The sequence below is a fragment of the Schistocerca serialis genome, chromosome 4, assembly GCF_023864345.2.
Source record: "Schistocerca serialis cubense isolate TAMUIC-IGC-003099 chromosome 4, iqSchSeri2.2, whole genome shotgun sequence".
Taxonomy (NCBI): domain Eukaryota; kingdom Metazoa; phylum Arthropoda; class Insecta; order Orthoptera; family Acrididae; genus Schistocerca; species Schistocerca serialis.
The window spans coordinates 883896764-883919216 of NC_064641.1; the positions used below are offsets into that span (position 1 = coordinate 883896764).

The window sequence follows — 22453 nt, forward strand, 5'->3', positions numbered from 1 at the left end:
TCCTTTATGAACTAGATCAGTATCAACAAACAAAACTGAGAAAACTTGTCTCTCATGACTTCACATGCAGCTACCATGTTATTAGCATTTGTGACAACAAATAAATAATGGTGGAATTAATTCTATTACTGCATAACTATTTAGTACAGCAATAATGTGCTAAACTATTTGCCACTTTGCTGAGCTCTGAAAAACAATTTCAAATACAATGGCTACTGAGTTAATTGTATACATGTAATCATATATCTGAAAAATTTGATGAGCTAGATAACAATTGGTTGTAAAGACAGAAAGTTGTCCGTGAGATGACAACAGAATAATATTATTATTATGGCTCAGGAGTCTCATGTACTTTTACATGGCTCAACTGAGGGTTAAAGCTGAATTCATATATTCAATTTTACATCACTATACAAGAAATTTACACTTTGTAGGCCAACAACTAACTCTTAAATCAGTTTAAGTATTTTAATGCTGGTGTGTCATTATGTTAATGACTACCACAGCATGCTAAACAAAAAATGCTCCATTTTTCACTTCTATCACAGATACGCTAACAATGTTCTGTTCTTCATTAGAATAATCAACACGTGGGAGATGGTACATGCTTTCTGTACAAGCATGTAAGTAATTTGTTAACTAAATGAATAATTTGATGTAATAAAACAGGGACCGTAATGATTGTCTTGGTCAAGGTTTTACTCACCGACAACCTTGAAATTTGAGTAAAGCGTCCTCCAGCAAAGCATCAAGCTGCCCATGAGAACCTCCAGCAGGAGTGGTGGCTACAACATTAGATGCAACAGAAAGTGTAGGTGGCAGATGCACTGCCAACTCTCGCACAGCTTCTAGCAATGCTGGAGTGCATATATCATCCAGATGGGCTTTTAGAAAAGGGATAATATCAACTAGAACTGCTTGCACTTCCCAGTCCAGCTTTTGTCCATAGCCAACCTGCAACTGAAAATAAAGATTAATCAGTTAGACTGGTTATATTCCTTGTTTTGAAAGAAGTAACATTAACAATAAAAAAAAAGGGTTTTTAAGGAAAAACACTGAATGTATAAAATACATCAGACAGTCAATGATCAATTCAGGCTAGTTACTGCTGTGCAAAGGCTTAACACCTACAGTGTCACCAACCAACATCACATCAGTGCATTGGAGATGTCTAATATACAGGGGATAATTTTGTGGAAGGAATGGCCACGTTCCAACTGTCCACTAGCAGGAATCCAAGCATCACTAGAGGTTGTGGGTTGCACAGACCTCTTCTCTTCCGCAAGACACTTGATTAATAATAGGCTCAGCTGTATTCTAGCACTCAGTGGCATTCAAGGGCAGCACTCAGGCCAGACCAGATCAGTTCACTCCAAATGATTTTCCTGAGGCAGGTGCCAATTCTGCAAGGACTCCATCAATCACAGTTCTCATTTGAGAGCCACCTCCATGATGTTGCTACTTTTCACGTCTGACTTCATGATCCGCGGAGTTGCCAGCTGGGGATTGAAGAGTGCCCGAGGCCTCATCGCTGAAAAAGACAGGCACTCTGTCATTGCGGCAGACTTGTGTACTTATAAATTTATTCCTGTTTAACTTTCAAACACCTACACACAGGGCTTAGACAATTTTGTTTCCCCATGGGACTTAAGCTTTGTTTATTCAGTTTGTACTTTAACACTGAGCTTCCTGCAGGACGCTGACTTTTAGAAAGTGTGTGTTTAATGACAATTTAACCAGCATACAGCCACCAGAAGTGTTATTCCTCTATTTCAAGAAGTGATTTATTTTATCATTTCAATCCACATCAGAGAAGATGTGCAATTAATATTTGATAAACAAACTTGTTCAATTATTGCTACCTGGAGATTTTTTGCACCACCACTAGTGGACCTCAGATATTTTTGCCAGAAGCATAGCTGACTCTGAGTGGACCAACATCATCAAGCTGACTTTTTTATGCTTTCATTCATCTGTGTTCTTCAAGATATTTTTGGATAACTTTTCACTTAGGCAAAATAGTCTTTGCTGTGCAAATTAATTCAAATTATATGCAGAGTTCACAACATCCACCTTCTTGGAATTCCTTTTAAACATTCAGGAATGTCAAATACAGCCACACAGTACACTTATTTGCTGGTGAAATTTGCTTTTAAGAATCCATTTGAGTCTCAGTGCCACAAAAATAAAAATATTAAACAATTTTCTAATTGAACTAACTCTAGCATGGAAAGGACTTAAATAGACAACTGTGAACACTTTGACAATTGAACCACATAAGTAAAATATCTAACACATAACAGAAATGCTACAAAATGCTGACTGGAGTGGTTTTTTTAAACTGTCCTTCAGCAGCACAGGTAATTTGTGAATAGAAATAAGTAATCAATAAAAAATCAACAGGTTAACACACAAAAATATTTGTTGAAATTAAAAAAATGTATACTACTTTTGTTTGATTGGCACACTGCACATCATAATACATAAATTAAATATGACTTACGGGATACACAACTAATTAAAGCAAACCAAAGAGTTCATCAGATACTTGTTAAAAATGCAAATATCACAAGTTGTGTTTGCAGGTGTTAATAACAAACAGAACTGAGCAAAAAATTAAAAGTTCACCTCAGTAACTATAAATGGCAAACTCATGTCAATAACAGCAATAATGAAAATTCCTGGATGGAATAATAAGTACAATAAGGGAAAGGTATCACTCACCTATAGCAGAAAGATGTTGGCACATGAACACACATAACAGAAAACAGTGTTCACTAACTTTCAAGCGCTCTGGCTCTTCTTCTAGTACAAAGTGCACACACACACACACACACACACACACACACACACACCATGATGCCTATCCAAATTTCAGAAAAAAATCCCTGAGAATTTCAGGTATGATGTGCAACATGGTGTCATAATAAGGCCCTGGATAACTGATAAATTAATGTTGGGGCCATAAGCTGCTGAATGACCATGCTTTTCAAAACATCGATAATTTATATAGAACAATATTCATATAGTTAACATACTTCGAAATATCAAGCATTTTATAATAAAACAATGGAAAATCCAGGATGGAATGTAATAATATTAGAGAATGAAAGTTGCTACTCACCATACAGCAGAGATGCTGAGTCGCGATAGGCTCAACAAAAAGACTCACGCAATTATAGCTTTCAGCCATTAAGGCCTTCGTCAGCAATTGAAACACACACACACACACACACACACACACACACACACGCTCACGCTCACGCTCACGCAAGCGCAACTTTCACACATGTCTTCAGTCTCAGACAACTAAAACCACACTGCGAGCAGCAGCAGCAGTGCATGATGGGAGTGGCGACTGGGTGGGGCTAAGGAGGAAGCTGGGGCAGGGAGGGGGAGGTATAGTACGGTGGGGGTGGCAGACAGTGAAGTGCTGCAGTTTAGACGGAGGGCAGAAGAGAAGGTGGGGAGTGGGGGGGTACGTAGCGGAAAGGAGAGAAATAAAAACAAATTAAAAGATGGGGTGTGGCGGTGAAATGACGGCTGTGTAGTGCTGGAATGGGAACAGGGAGGGGGCTGGATGGGTGAGGACAGTGACTAATGAAAGTTGAGGCCAGGAGCGTTACAGGATTGTACGATGTACTGCAGGGAAAATTCCTACCTGCGCAATTCAGAAAAGCTGGTGTTGGTGGGAAGGATCCATATGACACAGGCTGTGAAGCAGTCACTGAGACGAGGGATATCATGTTTGACAGTGTGTTCAGAAACAGGGTGGTCCACTTGTTTTTTTGGCCACAGTTTGTCGGTGGCCATTCATGTGGGCAGACAGCTTGTTGGTTGTCATGCCTACATAGATTGCAGCACAGTGGTTGCAGATTAGCTTGTAAATCACATGACTGGTTTCACAGGTAGCACTGCCTTTGATGGGATAGGTGATGTTAGTGACCGGACTGGAGTAGGTGGTGGTAGGAGGATGTATGGGACAGGTATATTACAGGGGTATAAGCCATGAGGTGGTGGATTCGGAGCAGGGGTTGTGTGAGGATGGACTAGTATATTATGTAGGTTCAGTGGACAGCCGAATACCACCATAGGAGGGGTGAGAAGGATAGTGGGTAGGACATTTCTCATTTCAGGGCACGACGAGAGGTAATCGAAACCCTGGCAGAGATTGTAATTCAGTTGCTCCAGTCCCAGATGTTACTGAGTTACAAGGACAACGTTCCTCTGTTGCTGGACTGTACAACTTTGGTGGGGACTAGCCAGATTCCAGTCCCACGTACCACATACTGTTTCTGCGTTGTTGCTTGTCTCATGAAATCTCCCCCTAATGGCCTTACCATTAAATTAGGCATCTCTGGCTGCCAACCCTCCTTCCACTATGACCTCCACCTGTTCAGACTCTGCCAATCCTTAGCCCACATCAACATAGTCCTGCAAAACTATATGAACCAAGTTCAATCCTCCTTGCAGTATCTTCTCCCTATCCACAAAATTCTCCTGCTATGTAATCCCAAATTCCTGAAACCCATAACACACAATGAAACTCTTGCCCTGCAAGAACTTGAGCAACATGCACAACCACCTCAGAAAGCTCTCCATCTTGCTCACTTCCTATTCCCGCAATTTTGTCATATGATGACATGGCTGGACACCGTGGCTGTTATTTGAAGACAAATGTTGATAGTGTTGAGACAGCAACCAGCCACAAATTTATTTTAAGTTCCTTTATTCAAAGGGTAATGTTACCGGTTTTGAATCATTATGATTCATCGTCAGACGGCTTTCTTCAGAGCATGTGCTGAATTTTTTACTGATTAGATATCCTAAAAAATAACAGATACATTTGCTACTTGATCTGCAGATAGGTGTAGGAATACTATTTGCTTTGGAGGGTGAAAATTAATTTTTGGAAATTTTTCAGGATTGGGGTGTTAGCCAGCTCAGTTTGTTCATTAAGGATATAGTCTGGAGTGCTGTTTTGTGTGTGTGTGTGTGTGTATTTATATTTCCTCCAATATATTCGTAGTGGCTCCCTTTTCTGCCAGGTGTAAAATTTTTAAGTTGTTCTCAATGTTTCTCACTGAATGGTTTTCTCCAGCAATATGGGGGCTGCAAACGCAGATTTATTCAAGTTGCCAAGCCTTAAAGCATCAATGTGTTCTTTCTATCTAACTTCGTAACTTCTGCTTGTCTGGAACTTCCTGGCAGATTAAAACTGTGTGCCGGACCGAGACGTGAACTCGGGACCTTTGCCTTTCGCGGGCAAGTGCTCTACCATCTGAGCTACCCAAGCACGACTCACGACCCGTCGTCACAGTTTTACTTCAGCCAGTACCTCGTCTCTACATTCCCAACTTTACAGAAGCTCTCCTCCGAACCTTGCAGAACTAGCACTCCTGAAAGAACGGATACTGTGGAGACATGGCTTAGCCACAACCTGGGGGATGTTTCCAGAACGAGATTTTCACTCTGCAGCGGAGTGTGCACTGATATGAAGATTCCTGGCAGATTAAAACTGTGTGCTGGATCAAGACTCAAACTCGAGACATTTGCCTTTTGCGGGCAAGTGCTTGTCCGTCCAATGTAGAATTTTGGTCATGTATCACATTTGAGCTTATTCCTGATTTACTGTAGGGGCTCTTGGAGGTGTTTGCATCATGGATTACTTATAGTTCTAATTTATTACTTGTGGAAAAGCTGATTGTAATATTTTTGTTTTTAAATAAGTTTACTATTTGGCACGATAGTGAGCCTATGTAAGGGCGAGCAGCATATTTAGGTTTGGCTTCTGTGGCACACTGATTTGGCTTGGAGTGCATGTTGTGTGGATTGCTGTTTAGTGGAACTGTGGTTTTTTTTGTGGAGTTTTTCTATTATTGTTGGTTTATATCCATTATTATGAGCAACTGTTTTAATTATACTGATTTCATTTTGTTGGTCTGTGTCACTCACTGGGACTGTTTTAATTCCATGTACCATGGCTCTGAAACATGCCATTTTTTGTTGGCGAGGATGGCACGATGTGTTGTCAATACTGACATCTGTGGTGGTAGGTTTTCTGTAAATACTAAATTGATGTCATTACAAATCTTCAGGTCAAGGAAGTTAATGTTTTTATTCGTTTCATATTCAATTGTGAATTTAGTATTTTTGTGCATTTTGCTTAGCTCTGCTTCTAATATATCAATTTCATTGTTTGTATCATCAAAAAGCAAGATTGTATCATCAACATATCTTCTATAGTAGATAATTTTGTTTGAGATGTGCTGGTTGTTTGAGAAAATTTTTGCTCTATATGGTTGATGTAAATATCAGCCAATAGCCCAGCTAAGCTACTTCCCATTGCCAAACCATCATGTTCTTCATACAGCTTGTTGTTGAAGCTAAAGTTATTATGCTCTACAATAAGTGTAAGTATTTCTATGAGTTCATAGATCTGTGAAATACTAATTTTCTTATAATTAAGCTGATTGTTTCTTATAATGTTAATAGTCTCTTTGACAGGGATGTTAGTGTATAGATTGACTATGTCTAGTGATGCTAATTTAGCTGTTGGTGGGATGTGGATGTCTTTAATTAAGCTTATGAGTTCATGTGTGTTATGTATAGTGTAGTTATTTTCAAATGTATAGTATTTGGTAATGAGGTCATGAAGTATGGAGGGCTGTTTCTTGAGTTAACAATCAGGCAAATGGGACAATTTTCTTTATGAATCTTTGGCTGTGCATGCAATTTTGATGCTGAGGGATTCATTGTTATACAGTTATGTACTTCATATTTGTTCAGTAACAAGTTACAGTTTTGTAGTAGCTTACTATATCATTAATGAACAAACTGAGTAGGCTAACACCCCTTTCCTGAAAAATATCAAAAAATTATTTTCCACCCTGGGATGCATGTTAGAAGTCTGTTCTGTGACTAAGCTGAAGTGCTCAGTGACACAAATTTACATGTGCAATGACAGAAATGTGGTGGAAATGCATTCAGTGACATATCTGAAGCACTCAGTTACGCAAGTTTATGTGTGCAATGATGTGAATGCGGCGAAAATTACAAACGTTGTCTGCTGGATGAAAACTATGAAAACAAGTACTCCAAAATGACACTTCACGTGAGTCACATCCCAATGCAAATCCGTAACTCAACCATCTTTGTGATGTGCTTTTAATCATGTATCATTTATATTTTAGGATAACTAATCAGTAAAAAAAACAGCACATGTCGTAATGAAAGCATGAAAGCCAGCTGACAATGAATCGTAATGATTGGAAACTGGTAACCGTACCTTTTAAATAAAGGAACTTAAATACATTTGTGGCTGGTTGCTGTCTCAACACCATTAACATTTGTCCTATTCCCACCTTGGAGTACCACTGTCCACCACCTCTACAACATACTCCAAACCTCCCCCACATCCGCTCATAGCAGACAAACCCTGTCTTGCAGACCTACTACACTTACCCCACCCTCCAAAATTCCCTCCCACCGCCACACAGAACCCAGAACCTAAACAGACCCGCAACACAGTCATGAACCTTTCCTCAAAAAGCCTTAACCCACAGAAATATCAGTCCTTTCCAAAGGCCTCACCTTTTGCCCCACTCCCAAATTCAGTCATGCAGGACTTGTTAAAGACCTTCTCTCCTTCTCCTGGTCTCTTCTGTGGAAACACTTTTTTGCCATCAACCTGACCAATCAGACTCAACCAAAGACTGAACCTTGCCCAACTCAGTTCACTCCTCTATCCAACCATGATCAACCCCCACTGCCTCCAAACCACCCCATGTTAACATTCGAGAATTTCTTAACCTCGAACCTTGCCTCACCATCATTCTCCAAATCCCTCAACATGGAAACTAGCCTTACATCTGCAGAAAGAACCCTTCCTTATAATCCTACTTGCAGACAAAGGCCCCACCACCGTTGTTTTGAACTGCAAGGATTACCTGGCAGAAGGACTCCATCAGCTGTCAGGTACTTCCGCCTACAAACCTTGCCACAGTGCCCCATTCAAGTAATCCAGCAAGATCTCCAGTCACTACTCAAATCCTTAGGCCCATATCCACGAACCTCTCCCTAGAGTACATCTCCCTACTTACCCCTTGCACTCCCCTCATTCCCACCTCCTACATGCTTCCTAAAGTTCATAAACCCAACCACCCACTGTGACCCATTGTGGGCGGTTACTGTGCCCCCACTGAGAGAATCTCTGCTCTTGTAGACCAACACCTTCAACCTATTACCCAGAACCTATCCTCCTATAGAAAAGATACCAACCATTTCCTCCACCCACTCTCCACAGTTCCTGTCCCTTTACGACACAGTGCCCTGCTCGTCACTATTGACGCCACCACCCTGTATACTAACATTCCTAATGCCGATGGCCTTACTGCTATTGAACACTACCTTTCCAGATGCCCTATGAACTCCAAACCAACAACCTCCTTCCTAGTCACCATGACCAACTATATCGTCACCTACAATTACTTCTCCTTTGAAGGCATTACCTACAAGCAAATTTGGGGTAAGGCTATGGGCACCTGCATGGCATCATCCTATGCCAACCGATTCATGGGCCATCAAGAGGAATCCTTCCTAAAATCCCAGAATCCTATACCCCACACCTGGTTCAGATTCACTGATGACATCTTTGCTACCTGGATTGAGGGTGAGGACACCCTATCCACATTCCTCCAGAACCTCAACAACTTCTCCCCCATTTGCTTCACCTGGTCCTATTCAACCCAAGAAGCCACCTTCCAAGATATTGACCTCCACCTCAGAGATGGCTACATCAGTACCTCTGTCCATATCAAACCTACTAACCACCAGAAATACCTCCACTTCGAGAGCTGCCACCCATTCCAAACAAAGAAGTCCCTTCTGTACAGCCTAGCCACCAGTGGTTGTCGCATTTGTAGTTATGGGCAGTCCCTCTCAAAATATACCGAGGGTCTCACTGAAGCCTTCACTGACCATAATTATCCTCTCAACCTTGTACAAAAACAAATCTCCCACGCCTTATATTTCCAGTCTCCCACCACCTCACAAAATCACACAGTCCGGCAACACAGGAGCATTCTCCTCGTAACTCAGTACCATCCAGGACTGGAGCAACTGAATTACATTCTCGCACCTCTCGTCGTGCCCTGAAATGAGAAATGTCCTGCCCACTATCCTTCCCACCCCTCCTACAGTGGTATTCCACCATCCACTGAACCTACACAATATACTCATCCATCCTTACACAAATCCTGCTCCCAATCCTTTACCTCATGGCTCATACCCCTGTAATAGACCTGTCCCATACACCCTCCTATCACCACCTACTCCAGTCCGCTCACTATATCACCACCTATCCCATCAAAGGCAGTGCTACCTGTGAAACCAGCTAAGCTGCAACAACTGTGCTGCATTCTATGTAGGCATGACAACCAACAAGCTGTCTGCCCGCATGAATGGCCACTGACGAACTGTGGCCAGAAAAACAAGTGGACCACCCTGTTTCTGAACACATTGCCAAACATGATATCCCTCATCTCAGTGACTGCTTCACAGCCTGTGTCGTACAGATCCTTCCCACCAACACCAGCTTTTCTGAATTGCGCAGGTAGGAACTTTCCCTGCAATACATCCTACATTCCTGTAACGCTCCTGCCTCAACTTTCGTTAGTCACTGTTCTCACCCATCCAGCTCCCTCCCTGTTCCCATTCCAGCACTACACAGTCGTCATTTCATTGCCACACCTTGTCTTTTAATTTCGTTTTATTTATCTCCTATTTCACTTCTTACCCCCACTCCCACCTTCTCTCCTGCCCTCCATCTAAACTGCAGCACTTCACTGTCTGCCACCCCCCACCATACTATACCTCCCCATCCCTGCCCCAGCCTCCTCCTTAGCCCCAACCAGTCGCTACTTCCATTGCTGCTGCTTGCAGTGTGGTTTCAGTTGTCTGAGACTGAAGACGTGTGCAAGTTGCGTTTGCGTGAGGGTGAATGCGCGTGTTTGTGTGTGTGTGTGTGTGTGCCTATTGCTGACAAAGGCTGTAATGGTGGAAAGCTATAATTGTGAGAATCCTTTTGCTGGGCCTATCACAACTCAGCATCTCCACTATACGGTGAGTAGCAACTTTCCTTCTCAAGTATTTTAAAATTAGTGATTTATAAAACTGAATAAAATCAAATTACAACAAAGGTTAAAATCAAAGAATTCTCTGACATTGTATGAAATTCCTGAAATTCTCTGAGATTTCCCTGATTTTCTCATGTATAAGGCAATTGCCTGGAAATTCCAGGTTTTCCGGGTATTCCAGAAGAATCACAACCCTCTCCACAGAGATGCTAAATGACCATGGTAACATTTATTACTGATTATCAGTTACTGAGAGCAGTTAGCCAACTAATGGGTTTGGGGAGGGATAGGGAAGGATGCACAAGGGGAGGAGGTGGTAGCATGGTAGTGTGAAGCAGAAGCAGCAGGTAGCGGGTGAAAAGAAAGGAAAGTGGAGGTGGTCAAGGAATGGATGGAAAAGGGAAGAGGGGTGGTGAGAATGAGAGATATCATTGTAAAATAATCCTTGTACCTAATATTAACTTGTGTGTTTTTGTGCTTGTAGTTGTATTAGTTGTTACTGTACGTTTACCTAAGATAATGTGACTAGTATGTAGGAACAAATTTCTACTCCCTTATAACACATATTTGTTTGAAATATGTCACCGATATAATCTGTATTTAAAAATGGATGTGAGTTATGACACGTTAGCAATCCCAAATAAATGTTGAAATAAATGTTTGACTTGCTACAGTAATTAAAAAAGCCTATGGCAGACAAAACGATTTTTAGCTTTCTTGTGTGTCTCAAATAACTGCAATGATAACAGAGTTAGTTTCCACTGTTTAAATGTTTTTGTTGATTACAGGTGCAACAAGTTTAATGTTAGTAATATTTTCTTACTTCATTACTGCATTCAGTAGGTACAGCAGAATCAGATATATGGGGCTGGACATCAACACAGTCATCAGGGCATGACTGGTCAGCTTCTGCCAAATCACGATTGCAGTCCTCTGGTGCCACAGTTTCTCCATGGCCCTGTAAATATTAATACTATGATTGTTACATGTGATATGTGAGACAGATAGACACAACAAATGAATATCATTACAATGAAACAATGGAAACTCCAGTTGGAGTGTCAACAATGTAAGGAAAAAATAGACTGCTACTTACTGTAAAGATAACATGTTAAATTGCAAACAGGTGCAATTAAAAGACTCTTACACATTAGCTTTCAGCCACAGCCTTCATCAGAAAAAGAGAGACATATACCATTCATTTACACAGTTAAGCACACCTCACACACACACGACTGCCAACTCTGGCAGCTTGGGCCAGAATGCAACTGTGACATTGAATGAAAGGAGCAATCTGAAGGGGGCAGGAAAGGGGAAGGGAGAGCATTGTATGAGAGGGGGAGAGAGGAGAACCATCTGGCAAAGTGTGCACGCGCAGCATCGGACTGGGAGGTGTGGGAAAATTGGAGCAAAAAAGGAGAGCAGCAGAGAAAGATGGGCAGGTGAGGTGTCAGAGGCAGCACACAAAGAGAGCAGGAGATGAGAATAGGCAGGAGGTGACGGACAGAGGGGTTCAGAACTGCTGGGTGGAGGGTGTTGGAACAATATGTTACCATAGGTTGAGATTGGGATAATTTTGGGGGCCGAGAATGTGTTGTAAGGATAATGCCCATCTGTGCAGTTCAGAAAAGCTGGTGGTGGAGGGAAGGATCCAGATGGCTCGAATAGTGAAACAGCCATCTGGATCCTTCCCTCCACCACCAGCTTTCCTGACCTGCACAGATGGGAGCTACCCTTACAATACATTTTCTGCTCACAAATTATCCCAACCTCAACTTATGGTAACATACTGCTCCCACACCCTCCACCCAGCAGTTTCCACCCCCTCTGTCCATCACCTCCAGCCTGTTCTCGTCTCCTATCCTTTTTGTATACTGTCCTCTGCCAACACACCTACCCAACTTTCCCTGCTCCTCTCCTTTTTCGCTCTGTTTTTCTCCATCTCCCTGCCTCACAGCCTCCCAACGCTGTGTCTGCTGGCCATCTAGCCCATGCACAATCTTCCAGCAGTGCTCTCTGCCCTCCTTCCACCACCCTCTCCCGATTGCTGCTTTTGTTCTACATGACAGTTACTTTCTGGTCCAAACTGTTGGAGTTGGTGGTCATTTGCGAATGAGATGTGCTTTCTTGTATGAATGAATAATGTATGTTTCTCTTTATTTTTCTGGTGAAAGCTGTGACTGAAAACTAAAGTGTAAGTGTCTTTTAACTGTGCCTGTCTGCATCTTAATGTGTCATCTTTACGGTAAGCAGCAATCTATCTTTTCCTTACATTTTTACCATTGCAATGAAATGTACTGTTATTTCACAGTTCACGAATACTTAATACAAGTATTATAGTTACAGGCAACAAAATATTGTTGAGTCAGCAATACTGAATTGTATGCCTTCATTTGATGCAATACGTAATACTAAAAAGGTTTCTACACTTGTTAAATAAAAACAGTCAATAATAAAAATGACACTTAATGTGAAGGTTTCATTCTCCTGTGGGGAAAGCAGTTGCCTCACAACGACATTACAATAAACAGAAATTCTGTAGAATGAAAACTATGTGATTAATACTGAAAAACTTCTCTACCCATCACTGATAAACAAGTTACATCATTCTGGAAGTTACACCCTGATTACAATTCTTTCCTTTGCAAATATCTGTCTCTTTCCCCTCTCCCTCATTATCTCTGCCAGCTTCAGTATAGTACTTACGATACTAATGTGGAATACACAGAACAATTCACTAAGTCAGAAATCACAATAAAACATTTAACAGATTTCTAGGTTTAAAATTTTTTTCATGGCCCTGTATGGAAATAATCGCATTCATTTAATGGCGTCTTCTTCTGTAATGGAGGGATGCCACTGTAAACCATGTATCATACTTAGGAATAGGGGAAAAAAGAAGCTTGATTTTAATAATGCTCACTATCTATAGAAGTAAATTTGCTACACTGATAACACTATTAAAAATAATCCTGAACTTAAAAGGAGACTGAAAGATAAGTACCCTGTGAATGTAAGTCACCACACCTACCACTACAAGCAATGGGCGGTGATGGATGGACCACCACCTAAAGGACTGGCACCACCTAGGACTCGCACAACTTATGGCCATCACAGATTTAAAAACCGTGCACAAAAAGCTGTATGATACTGTGACTACAACAGTCGATGACAATTTCATGGTAAGAACCACAGGCAGGGAGCCCTACGAAATGCTTCTTTTGTATCCTGAATACTACAAGAAACTGATGGATATCTCATAAGAAAAGGAGATGATGCTTTGTATGTTTGGCAGCCAGGACAACACATCCTTAATGACAATTTTCAGAAGACCTTGGAACTTCCAGTTCTGAAACTAGTGAGCTCAAGAAGAACATTCATGTGATGGACTTCAGTGCATGCAATGTCATGGAAATGAGATCCAGAATGGTGAGGGAGGTGACATTGCTATGTACTTGTTGCTGACACCAATGACACAAAGTGGATATTGTTTCAGGTCACCCAGGTTACCACCATATCTGTGACAACTGAGTAACTAAGAAGTAAACACAGTCTCCTACACAGCTCCAGTGCTAAGTCCTCATCACAGAGGCAAGCACTGCCACATACCTTAGAAGTGGGCGAAGTGTGTAGGTGGACACAGCAGCAGTGCATGTCTCCTCACTAAAAGTGAGTTTTACCTGTGTATGTACTCTGCAGGAGGAAGTACATGGTGAGCTTGCAGCATATGAGGTATAAAAGTGTGTTGAAGTTAAAAAGAAGGGGCAAATGCTAACACAGATTGGTGGCGGCAGTGCAGCAAAAGCCTGAACAGGCCTGAACTATGCTGTGCTGGTGAAGTCAACCAGCACAGCCTGCTATCAGGCTACTTTAGATGCTGCCAGAAGCAGCCAGGAAACTGAGTGGCGCACATGAAGTTATTATCACAGCCTTCTGAAATTTACAGCTTTTGAAACACACATTGACAGCTTTCACACAGTGTTGATGCTATCAATAAACCACAAGGTTCTCTAGTAAGAGCAAAATAATGCTCCTGTTGGTGACTGTGGCAGCCTAGCACTGCCCATCTGAATCTTCCACCCGGTGACTTCTCATGTCAGTTACCAAGCTCATGAACATGCCACAGCAAACTGTCACTGCAATAATGTCAGATATCTTCATTGCCATTGGGAAAGCCATTGAAGCCCAAAATGGCTGAGTGATATTGTGGAATCATATTCTGCGTGTGGAATACCAGTGGTATTTGCATAAAAGTCAGAGAATTCTAGCAATTCCTCTTTGAGGCAGAAGTGACAGAGAAGCATCTCACACTAGACATAAATGTCAGCACAACAGACTATATTTGCCACTGCAATGTATCAGCAGTTAACACTTCTGATATTGAGACCACTTTGGTCGCTGCCTGCAGGTCCCATCATGGGCTGCTGGAGCTGGTAGATTTTAGATAACTTTGTACACAACATTGTAAACTCATTGTCACAGATGACTTTAACATTACAAGGTGCCTGCACTGCACTCCTGATTGGCATAACACTGTTGTTATGGGACTGTAAACACATTACCTCTAAAGAGGAAAGGAAAGATGTCCTACACACATACACCGCACAACAAAGTTAAAGGATAACTTTTTCAAAAACCCCAATTGTCTCCCATTGCAATGTATAAGTTTCAAATTTGCCCCAAACACACCTACAGCTTCCCTCTGCAATGGTGCAAAAGTGTGGGACCCTGTGACATCACCCTTTGACTTGGCGAAGCTTCAAACAGTGAAGTGTCATCACATGCAAAAAAAGGCCATAGCTCAATAGCTCATGTGAACAGTAAAGTGGGTTGATGATGTCACATTGGCATCAAATTTCACCACAATTCTCCCTAACACCATTGTGAATGTACACAGGATGAGAAGGTTGTCACAGCCCCTCTTATACACACTTCACTCCTTCTTCTGATATATCTGTGATGATCAGAACCGTGACTCCCAGTGTTGAAATCATGCAGTTTTCTCACAGGCGTCTGAGGAAAACATCTGAGACACATTGTCACGCAGAACTGACATGAAAAGACCTCAAAGGGTGGCATGAAGGACATCAATGAAACTATCCATTCCCTTGGAGTGTCAATTCCCACACATCTCGTGGCAGAAAATAGCAGTTCACATTGTGATGAGCAACAGGAAGATGTCCTTGACAACCTTTGACATTACTGACACCATCAGACATTTCAATCTTTCTCTAAGGTGATTGTGGGGCTACATCTCCACTGAACAAGATTGCACTGGAGTGCAGTAAGGCCACAATTTTTGCTCTTGTTTACAGGACAGAACCACTAGGGAATGTTCAAAACCATTCAATGAAATCTGAATGTGATACAAAACCTCAAAGGGTACTTATGCTTTTTCAACTCTTAATGTTTTCTGCCCTCCTGTGTGCTGATCATGTGGGAGTGCAACATTAACATGTGTGAATAAAACAGTAAAGGGTGCCCTAAGACCCCCATGTTTGGCAATACCCTCAGTGCTATCCACCAAACATTACTGAGTGCATTACAAATGTATGTGTCAGGAACATTTACAGTAATTCAGCCTGACTGCTGCTCTAGTGCCTGAAGGCAGGCAAATTGCACCAAAGAGGTGTTGAAGCAGCTGCCTAACCCTCATGTGCTAGAACAGCCACCAGGCTGATTTGGTGCTGAAATTTCTGAAAGTACATTTGTAATATGCTCAACAAAGTTTCATGGATGGCATCGAGGGTGTTGCTGAACTGGAGAGGGGGAGGGGGGGGGCGTGTTTGAGAGTCCCTTTGCTGTTTTATTCATGCACACTTTAATGCTTCTACTCACAACATAGCGGAGATGCTGAGTTGCAGGTCTCAATGTGTCTTACCACCAATTTCAGTTGGTTTTTGTCTTTCACTATCGGCCTATTCCCTCAGATTTCATCTTTTTTCCACCTTGCTTCATCTGCCATTTTTTCAGACATAATTCTACGTTATTTATGTATTTTTACAGATGGATCCTTGCTCCTTACATCTGCGTCAATGCAGAGTAGTTCCCTTATCCAGAGCCAGAAGCCAGTCCCACACACTGTTCCTGTGTTGTTGCTTGGCTCACGGAATCCCCCAAATGCCTTACCATCAGATTACCCATCTCCGACTGCCGTCTTCCTTCCACAATGACCTCCATCTGTTCAGATTTGCCAATTCTTAACTCTCACCAACATAGTGCTGCAAAACCAAATCAATCAGATGCAAACCTTCTTGCAATGCCTTCTCTTCTTCTGTAAAATTCTCCTGCTATGCAATCCTAAAAATGGATCTAATAACACACATTGAAACTCTTGCCCTCCAGGAATTAGAGCAACATGCACAATGCCACCTCAAAACACTCTCCACCCTGTTCACTTCCTATTCTCGCCTTGGGCTACCACTATCCACCACCTCTACAACAAACTCCAAACTTTTTAAAGACCTTCTCTCCTTCTACCAGTCCCTACAGTGGAAACACTTTTTCACCACCAACCTTACCAATCAGACTCAACCAAAGACTAATGTTGTATCCTGCCTGACTCAGTTCACTCCTCCGTCCAAACATCATACATACCACTGCCCCCAAATCACCCTGTCAACTTTTCAGAATTTCTTAACCTCGAACCTTGCCTCACCATCATTCCCCAACCCCCCCCCCTCCCCCCCAACATGCATATTAATCTTACATCTGCAGAAAGAACCACACTCCACCACCTAAAAACTGATCCCAACCTTATAATCTCATAGACTAACACCTTCAGCCTATTACCTGCAACCACACTCCAACATAAAAAATACCAACCATTTCCTCCAACGACTCTCCACTGTTCCTGTTCCTTTACCATATGGTGCCCTGCTTGTTACTATTGCTGCCACCTCCCTTTACACTAACATCCCTAATGCCTGTGACCTTAATGCCACTGAACACCACCTTCCCCAACACCTGATGGATCCCAAACCAACAATTTCCTTCCTAGTTAGCATGACCAATTATATCCTCACTCACAATAACTTCTCCTTTGAAGGCATTACTTACAAACAAATCTGGGGTACAGAAATGGGCACCTACATGGCACCATCCAATGCCAAACTATTCATGGATCATTTAGGAGAATCCTTCCTAAACACTCAGAATCCCAGACCCCTTTCCTGGTTCAGATTCACTTATGACATCTTTGTGATCTGGATCGAGGGTGAGGACACCCATTCCACATTCCTCCAGAACCTGAACACCTTCTCCCCTTTTGCTTCACTTGGTCCTACTCATCCAACAAGCCACCTTCCTTGATGTTGACCTCCACCTCATAGATAGCTACCTTAGTACCTTTGTCCATACCTAATCTACCAATCATCGGCAATATCTCCCCGTCAACAAAGCCTAGCCACCCTTGGCTGTCACATCTGTAGTGACAAGCAGTCCCTCTCAAAATATACCAAGGGTCTCACTGAAGCCTTCACAGACTGTAATTATCCTCCCAACCTAGTGCAAAAACAGAACTCCCATGCCTTATCTTTCCAGTCACCCACCACCACCTAAAGTCCCACCATACAACCAAAGAGGAGCATTCCCCTCATGATTCTGTACCACCCAACACTGGAGCAATTGAATTACATTCTCCACCAGAGTTTCGATTACCTCCTGTTGTGCCCTGAAATAAGAAATGTCCTACCCACTATCTTTCCTAAGACTCCCACAGAGGTATTCCGTTGTCCACTGGGCCTATGCAATATTCCCATCCATCCCTGCACAACCCTTGCTCCCAACCCCTTGCCTCATGACTCACATCCCTGTAATAGACCTAGATGCAAAACCTGTCCTATACACCTTCCCACCACCACATACTCCAGTCCGGTCACAAATATCACCTATCCTATGAAAGGCAGGGTTACCTGTGAAATCAGTTATGTGATATGCAAGCTAAGCTCCAACCACTGTAGTGCATTCAACGTGGGCATAACAACAAACAAGCTGGCTGTCTGCACGAATGGGCACTGACAAACTCTGGCCCAGAAACAGTTGACCATCCTGTTGCTGAGCATGCTGCCCAACACAACGTTCTTCATTGAAATGACTACTTCACAGCCAGTGCCATCTGGATCCTTCCCATCAACACCAGCTTTTCTACATTCCACAGGTGGGAACTCTCACTACAATACATCCTACATTCCCGTAACCCTCCCGGCCTCAACCTTCAACAGTCATTGTCCTTACCCACCTAGACCCTTCCCTATTCCCATGCCAACACTACACAGTCCTCTATTCCACCAACGCCCCCTCAGTCTTTTTACTTCTCTACTTTTCTGCTACCACCCCCCACCCCCCAATTCCTCCATCTTACCTCCCAAACGCAGCTGGCTGCCCTGCCTTCTATCCACCTCAACCCTGTATTTTCCCACAAGCAGCACTTTACCGTTCCCCACCCCTATCCTGATATCTCTCCCCCTTCCCCTCCACACCTCTGGCTGCTCCTTACGCCTACCACTCAGCTGCCTCTCCCATCATGTGCTGCTGCTCGCAGTCTGGCTTCAGGTGCCAGAGACTGTGATGGCTTCAGCTGCCAGAGACTGTGGTCATATGTGTGTGAGTTGCATATTATATATATATATATATATATATATATATATATATATATATATATATATATATATATGTGTGTGTGTGTGTGTGTGTGTGTGTGTGTGTGTGTGTGCGCGCGCGTGCTTGTGTGCTTGCTGTGTTTTGTCTATTTTTGACTTCCATTGTTTAGCTCTGGGATACATTTAGGTGAATGGCTGGTGACTTCTACAACAAATGTAGAATACTACAAGAACTGACATATCTGCAACTCTTGCCACAGGGTACAACATTACGATAGCACTAAATGGCCACACCTTATAGCAAACTATGATCATTCTTATAACAAGCTAATATTAGACTGTTTTTGTTAAAAGATCAAAATCAAAGCAGACCATTAAGAGAAAAGGGCTGGTATACTTTATCAGGAATGTCTGAAACAATGTCAAAAGTACACAATACAATAACTTCTACAAAGACAGTTCCCGTGCATTGCTATTGGGCAATATAGGAACAAAATCAGTTTGATCTCCATGCCTCCAACCTATAAATGATGTGTCACATGTGTATGTTGAAATACTATTTAAATTTAACTATACCATGTTCTTGTGAAATGTACTGTTGACTTGTGGATGAACGTGGAAACAAACAGAAAGAACTAGGTGAAACCTGGTGTCAGAAAACAATGTTTTTCTTTCACAAAGTAGTAATGGGACTATCAGTTGAATTGCTGTCAGCAGTATCCCATGATATCATTCCAGACCACAGTTTCTAGTTCCAAGTATTTCCATTTATGAAGCAAAAATCATCAACAACCAACAGGTACACTTGAAAATTGTTCAAAATTCAAAGTGAAACTTTATTACTATTATTATTATTATTATTATTATTATTTTGAGTTGTTAATAACAGAGACTATCATTTGAGAAGTGCTGGAAACTGCAGCCACAGATTTTGGCCAGTCTTGTGTGAAGGTATTATATTTAAATATTGTTTGGCACATACCTGATTGATTGCTGAAGGAAAACTCTCTGCATTATTTTCAGTGCTGGCAGGTTCAGTTGCTTCCTGGGGAAATTAAATCAGACAAAAGGATAATAATGATATTACAGTGAGTCAATAATTATATCTGATTATTATACATTCAAAACACGTATAAAAATCAACTATTAAATCTGTTTAAAGCAGGTGTAAATATTCCTTGGAAATATCAAACAAGTCTACATCAAATGAAAAATTGAAGGTTAAGTCTTCTTTCTTTCAGGGCTGTGAAAAATGGTACATGTTACATCAGTTCAGTATGACCAAGAAGAGATAAAAACATAGCTACGGGTGCATGCATACATCCAGTCTTGTGTTAGTATGAATCAATAAGATATTTATCTGGTGCATTTTATTTATTATTATTTATTATTATATTACTATTTTAATACAAGAATGTATGGTTCTCGTGCAAATCATACTAAGAAAATTCAATGGTTCACAGAGTTTGGTATCAAGTTGCCTGTCAGGGCCAGTTTAAGGACGTGCGGTACACACAGCACTGATTAAAAGTGCAGAGTCTGTGTTCAGCAAAATGTACTCATTTTTAAAACTTATTATTTTATATCTTTATAAAATGTGAAGCTAATGTCAAATATAATTTATTTCATTAACTAACAAATGTTATACATGTACATTTTTGAACAATTATCTGACCAACATATTAAACCAAGACTTTAATATTATACATCACAGTTGACTTTTTTTAGCTCCATTCACACAGCATGGAAAAACCACTCTTTAGGGAAGTAAATAGATGTCATCCCATGTTTTGTGTCGCTTCATAATAAGAAAATTGTTAACCCACATTAGTGACTCAACAATAACATGTCAAGACTGTCAGAATGTGGATGCCAATGCTGTCTTGATTCAACACTGGTTGTGCCAAGTCAGTTCTGTTACTCAGCCTTAAGGATATTTCTAAAAACAAAAAATGTACACACATGCAAAAGAATACACCAAATTCTGCATCTCTGAAAGTCTGTATCATATACTGAATAAGTCTCCACATTATTACACTGTTTAGGAAAAAAAATCATTTGCTGCTTTAGTATCTAAATCTAAATGGATACTCTGCAAATACACTTAAGTGCCTGGCAAAGGGTGCACTGAACCACCTTCGCAATAATTGTCTATTATTCCACTCTCAAATGGAGTGCGGAAAAAATGAACACCTATATCTTTCCGAGCACTGATCTTCAAATTCTGTAAGTATAAAACTGAAAAGGGCAGAGCACTCTGAGGTCCCCACAACAGGTACAAATGGGTTATCAGGTGGGAAATGGGAATGCAAGAGGAACAGCACAAATAAAATCCTGTGACTAAACAAAATCATTAAAAAATAAAAAAATTCCATAATGAAATTTTCACTCTGCAGTGGAGTGTGCACTGATACGAAACTTCCTGGCAGATTAAAACTGTGTGCCAGACCAAGAATCGAACTTGGGACCTTTGCCTTTCATGGACGAGTGCTCCACCATCTGAGCTATCCAAGCATGATTCATGACCTGTTCTCACAGCTTTACTTCCACCAGTACCTAGTTTCCTACTTTTCAAACTTCACTGAAGTTCTCCTGCAACCTCGCAGAACTAGCTCTCCTGGAAGAAAGGATATTGTGTAGACATGGATTAACCACAGCCTGGGGGATGTTTCTAGAATGAAATTCTCACTCTGCAGCAATGTGTGCACTGATATGAAAATTCCTGGCAGATTAAAACTGCGTGCTGGATCAAGACTGTGGCTAAGCCATGTCTCTGGAATAGCCTTTCTTCCAGGAGTGCTAGTTCTGCAAGGTTTGCAGGAGAGCTTCTGTGAAGTTCAGAAGGTATGAGATGAGGTACTGGCAGAAGTAAAGCTGTGAGGACGGGTTGTGAGTTGGGCTTGGGTAGCTCACATGGTAGAGCACTTGGCCACGAAAGGCAAAGGTCCTGAGTTCGAGTCTCAGTTCAGCACACAGTTTTAATCTACCAGGAAGTTTCAATAAAAAAAATCATTTACTGCCTTGCATATACGCATACACTAGTGGAGACTGACCTTCATTGTAACGGAAAGCCAATCACTTGCCACAAGGCGATGCCCAGCCCATGTGGTCCCACAGCAGATGAACATGCAAGAATGGAATTGTGCAACAAGAAAACATGGCCAGTTACCTATGTGTCATACTTAATAGGTTGCCAATGTACACCAATGTGTCAAAAATGGAAGATCAGAGTGATGCTACCTGCTGCTAAACCCAATGACAAGATTCCCACATGACCTTCAAGCTATCCTGTAAATGACACTGCTGTGTCCAAGTCTGAAGCATGTGGCAGTAATAGTCAACGCAAATGAAACTGATTACATACTGATATCAATATAATAGAGGGAAACATTCCACGCGGGAAAAATATATTTAAAAACAAAGATGATGTGACTTACCATACGAAAGCGCTGGCAGGTCGATGGAAACACAAACACACATATACATACACACAAAATTCAAGCTTTTGCAACAAACTGTTGCCTCATCAGGAAAGAGGGAAGGAGAGGGAAAGACGAAAGGAAGTGGGTTTTAAGGGAGAGGGTAAGGAGTCATTCCAATCCCGGGAGCGGAAAGACTTACCTTAGGGGGAAAAAAGGACGGGTATACACTCGCACACACACACATATCCATCCACACATATACAGACACAAGCTTGTGTCTGTGTGTGTGTGGATG

The 22453-nt window shown here is 41.7% G+C and overlaps 1 protein-coding gene across 5 annotated transcripts in view; it reads right to left on the minus strand.

The window, feature by feature from the left end:
- LOC126473542 (pericentriolar material 1 protein-like) overlaps positions 1–22453 on the minus strand; it is a 390146-nt gene that overhangs the window by 97489 nt on the left and 270204 nt on the right. For 4 of the 5 annotated variants that reach the window (XM_050100664.1, XM_050100665.1, XM_050100666.1 and 1 more), the window contains 3 exons: positions 19719–19781; positions 10960–11094; positions 707–960 (listed from right to left, as the gene is read on the minus strand). The exons of the other annotated variant lie outside the window; for it this stretch is intronic. In XM_050100664.1, coding sequence (XP_049956621.1) covers positions 707–960; positions 10960–11094; positions 19719–19781 — 452 coding nt within the window. The remainder of the gene's footprint in view (positions 1–706; positions 961–10959; positions 11095–19718; positions 19782–22453) is intronic. 5 annotated transcript variants of the gene reach the window in all.